This window comes from Tupaia chinensis, unplaced genomic scaffold, assembly GCF_000334495.1.
Source record: "Tupaia chinensis unplaced genomic scaffold, TupChi_1.0 Scaffold142716_1, whole genome shotgun sequence".
NCBI lineage: Eukaryota > Metazoa > Chordata > Mammalia > Scandentia > Tupaiidae > Tupaia > Tupaia belangeri.
The window spans coordinates 2,609,460-2,614,037 of record NW_006202562.1 but is presented as its reverse complement, the minus strand read 5'-3'; the positions used below and the strand labels follow the sequence as shown (position 1 = coordinate 2,614,037).

The 4,578-nt window shown below is 50.5% G+C and overlaps 2 protein-coding genes across 2 annotated transcripts in view; one reads left to right on the top strand and one right to left on the bottom strand.

The window, feature by feature from the left end:
* SSTR4 (somatostatin receptor 4) overlaps positions 1 to 2,337 on the top strand; it is a 16,438-nt gene extending 14,101 nt beyond the window's left edge. Inside the window, exon 2 of the mRNA XM_027766350.1 lies at positions 1,364 to 2,337. The gene's annotated coding sequence lies outside the window, so the exon portion shown is untranslated. The remainder of the gene's footprint in view (positions 1 to 1,363) is intronic.
* The window catches only part of THBD (thrombomodulin), a 4,645-nt gene continuing 2,004 nt past the window's right edge, over positions 1,938 to 4,578 (bottom strand). Inside the window, exon 2 of the mRNA XM_006163659.3 lies at positions 1,938 to 4,576. Within this exon, the coding sequence (XP_006163721.1) occupies positions 3,659 to 4,576 (918 nt within the window). The 3' untranslated portion in view covers positions 1,938 to 3,658. The remainder of the gene's footprint in view (positions 4,577 to 4,578) is intronic.

The following is a 4,578-nucleotide window of genomic DNA, read 5'->3' as shown; positions in this document are numbered from 1 at the left end:
GTGGCTTAAAACTCATGCCGGGCGCATGTGCGTGCGTGCCCAAGATCCTGAGAGGAGAATGGAGGAGAAGGGATTGAGGCATGGCCATCCACCCTGGGGGGTGATTTCTCGCTTTCTGTCTGTCTCTCTCTGTCTGTCTGGCGAGCGCACACACCCTATATCAAAAACCTCTCAAAAAAATATATAAAGGGTCTTCAAAAAGTGCACGCAAAATGTGTATTATGAAAAAAACTATGTGTGGATTTTAATAATTTTTGTACCAAAATAAACTCATACTTTAATTCCATTTTTCTACAAACATGTCCAAGTCTTAATGTGTCACCACCAATGGGTCCCAGGGTTTTTCTGATCTGGTCTCCCAATCATGTGAACGGAGGCAGGGACGTTCCTGGGCGAACTATGGTCTTGGTTCCATAAATATGTCTACACTGGTTTAAATGCTGGGGCTGGTGGGGGGGTAATTTTTATAGCTAGCTATTTATTTGTGTGTCCCCAGCATCCTTCTCAGAGAGGACCTGTGGCTACTTGTAGTTGTATTGGAAAATCTCAAGTCCTGGGCCCTGGGGTCCAAGAAGTCCTTTTAGGGTCTTTACCTCTGGGTCTTCTTGTGTTCCTTTGGAAAATGTCCCAACTATGGAGAAACCCCTAGAGAGTCCTTACAAATCCATTGGACAACTGCCAGGAGCTGACAGTTTTGGAAAAGGGAAGGCAGAGTAGGGAGGGCAAATTTGCAGGTATGACTCTCCCATTGGCCTCCTGCCACCATCTGTCTACATTGTTCTTCCCCTCCTCTCTGGACGGGCTTACTCAGCTCTTTAATGAGACATCCCAGGACTTGCTAGCTCCGTAGGGCACTGCACATGGCAGCAACCCCATCCCAACCTGCACACGTACTGGAGCCGTTGACTTAATCTGAGACAGAGGTTGAAATTTCCAGCTGTGTCTTCACGACAGCTACTCAGATTAAAACGGAGAAATCCAGTATTGTCCAAATGGATTAATAAGAAAAAAAAAAAAAAAAAAAAAAAAAAAAAAAAAAAAACTATCTGAAGCTCAGCCTGACGGTGTTGTCAGTAAGTACACTGAACTGCTGTGCCAGAAGTCGTAAGGCTGGCCACGGTTCTTATCCCAGAGTGGAACTGAAACTACACAAGGGGTGCACACACAGGCCTGGGATGCTGAGGTGCTGGGGGGAAGCGGTGCACAGTGTGATGAGACGGTGTTGGGGGTCCTTCTCTCTCTCTCTTCTTCCCTTTCTTCCCTGTGCATGCATGTTCTCTCTATCATGAATAAGATAACTAAGTTTTTAAATATTGGACTGAACTTGATTTACTTTTCATTTCTACTTTATAAAAACTTTCAGAGCCCTGCATGTAGAATTCAAGAATTCAGCCCACTCTACCAACCCACAACAGAGGACCCAGGAAATCTGCCTTTTGGAGAAGTGGAGTTTCTAATCTCCAAGAGACATGAGAATGACTTACTACTGGAATAAACCTTTAGAAATGATTGCCGGAATCTGAGCCACCCCCTAAGGCCCTTTCTGACTGCTCCTGGAACAGACAATGCTGACCACATGCAGGACACACAGCTGGGGCCCTAGAAATGCCCCAGAAAGGGCCGTGTCTTCAGTTCATCTCACAAATGATCCTCTAATGTATTTACAAATGCACAGACCCAAGTCCTCGTGTATGACGTTGTTATGATTATGGAAGAAAAATAAATAACTGCATGCAGACATAACATGGGATCTTCCACGGAGAAAATGATCTCCCCTGGGAAGATCTCTGAAAGTCAGAGAGGGCACATGATGGTCACAGAGGCCACCAGCAGAGCCACTGCTAATGCATCTTGTAGCATGTGCACTGTTGGGTGCCCCATTTCATGTCCGAATGAGGGGCTTGGGGGAGGGACGACAAACAGACACAACCCGAGAGCACATTGTAAGTTGTTTATTTTGTACAAGTGACATCAAAGCAAGGGTTTTGCCTGTGTTCTGGTTTATCTCCAAATAAATAAATAACTATGTACAAATGTGCTGAGTTGACAAAATAGGAGAGGAAAACCTTTGCCTTACAAAAAATAATAATAATAATAATAATACATTTAAATGATACAGTTTCTTCCAGACGCTGAAGCATGGTTTCTTCATTCCTAGCCTCGTTGAACCAAAGACCTCTCCCCTTGCAGCAGTGGCTAGAGGTCTGTACCTAGTCTTTTCTACCTGAAAGCAAAGCTGTTAATAAAAATTCCTCAGTTTCTTGAGAAGAAAGGGTCTGACTTGGCCCACTCTTCATTACTGATCCATATTTAATATACTCCAGAAAATGGGAAACTGTCTCTGCAGTTGTCCTCAGATTACTGGGCAGATAAACCCCTGCAGATCTTGTTAAAATGCAGACTCTTGGGAGTTGGTGGGGTGGAGCTTCGAATTCTATATTTTTAACCGGTTCCCATGGGCAGCCTCTCCAATGGCCAGGGTCAGAAAGCCCCTTTGCAATAGGAGAAATTCTTCCGGGACCTGATGAAGGCCCAGCGGTCAGAGGGCATCCTCAAGGCTCCATTCCCAAGCTCCTCAAGCCCACAGAACCAGTCAAGCTGGTTTTTGTTTTGGCCTCTAAGTTTCTGGAGCAGTAAGAGTCAAAAGGATAACCGATAGGAATCAGACAGCACAAAACTCTTACACTGTCTCCTGGGAGGCGCTTCTCTCCTGAGTCTGCGGCGACCATCCAAACCTCCCTGCGCTGTCACAAATAAGTCACGACAATGACAACAACCACCAAGACCAAGGAAACCACGTAAGAAACGTAACAATGACCACTTTTCATGTTCAAATCAGAACCATGGCAACAGTGAAACCCAGGCTCACTGTGTAAAGATAACAGTGTATAAGAAAAACTCCTTGGGTTTCGTTGCTATAACTGTCCAGCAACACTCATTGTATTAATGCCTCTCACACCTTGACCTTCGTTAAAATTATTTTGCTCAGGAAGCCTCAAATGTCAGGTACAAATGAGCAAATCTGGCGAAAAGCGGGTGCCCGAGGGTGTGTGTTTTTAGTGTGTCTGTTTTCTGTTTCAGATTTGAGTTCTGCCTGGGCAGACGCTCAGAGCAAAAAGAGGTAGGGTCAGTCACGCTTGGGCAGAGGTCCAGACCAGGGGCCGGTTCCTGGGAGGAGAAGCCTGGGAGGAAGGAGGGAGGCATGGGGCCTGGCACCTCTGCCAGAGGACAGGAGGCACTGGGAGTTCAGCCAGACGGTCTCACTGCCACAGGGCAAGTGGGAAACCTTAAGTGAGAATGGAGATAAGGAAAGAAATAAAACCCTAAATACTTACAAAATAAATATCGCGGTCACCACTAGACCACGGATCAAGGTCTGCCCCAAGCCTGCCTACCAATCCCGCTCACCCCTCCTGGGATACGCAGTCTGGGCTTCACCTTCACCGTAAATCACCACCTCTGTCCATTGTCCGGTGACGTGGAGGAAGAAGCCGGGACTCAGCCTCCTTCCATCCCTTCTCACCAGCTATGCAGAGAACCAGCGATAACACTTTGGGGAGTCTGGGGAAGGGTTTTCTCCAGGTCATGCCATCTAGGTCCATCTGGGTAGCCAGAGAGGAAAGCTGGAGTCTGGGGCCAGGAGGGGGCACGCGTGTTCTCAGAGCTTCTGCGGGGCCCGCTCGGTCCGCACGTACTGCAGCACCACCTCTTTGCCCGGCGCCGCGCACTTGTACTCTGGGTCGGCCCGGGAGGCGCCCTGCTTCTTTCTCAGGTGGCAGAGGAGTGCCAAAAGGGCCACGACCAGGGACAGGCTAGCGATGGAGGTGCCAATGAGCACGCCTGAATGCCTCGACGGAGTGGGGCTCGAGGTGGACAACGGGGTGGTAGGGAGTTCCCCAGAGCCGTCATCTTCATCACTGGTCACCGTGATGGGGTCACAGTCAGGACCCACCTGGCCGGCAAAGGGAGAGTCTGACCCACAAATGCACTCGAAGGAGCCGGGCAGGTTCCGGCACTCCTGGGGGCACCCGCTGTTGTCGCACTCGTCGATGTCCGTGCACATGAAGCCGTCGTCCAGGATGTAGCCCTCCGGGCACTGGCAGCTCCCAGGGGTGTTGGGGTCGCAGTCGGCCGGGCACGAGGTCTGGTTGCAGAACATCCGGCACCTGTGCGGATCCTGCAGGCTGGGCGCAAAGCCCTCGGCACAAATGCAGCGGTAGTCCGTTTGGCCCACGGGCTGGCACTGGTACTCACAGGTAGACCCGAAGCACGGGTCCACGGGCTCCACGCACTCGCCGTCCACTAGGTCGTAGCCGGGGTAGCAGTGGCATCTGAAGCCCCCCTGCGTGTTGACACAGAGCTGCGGGCACGGGTTGGGCACTAGCTTACAGTCGTCCACATCCTCGCAGTGGTGCTGGTCGGCTGCCAGCTGGTAGCCGGTCTCGCACATGCACGTGTAGGAGCCCCGCGCGTCGGAGGAGTTTCTGATGCAGAAGTGCTGGCAGAGATCCTCGCAGGAGTGCTCGGAGGCGGCCGCGGCGCAGGAGCGCCCGTCGGCTTGCAGGACGGCGTCAGCAG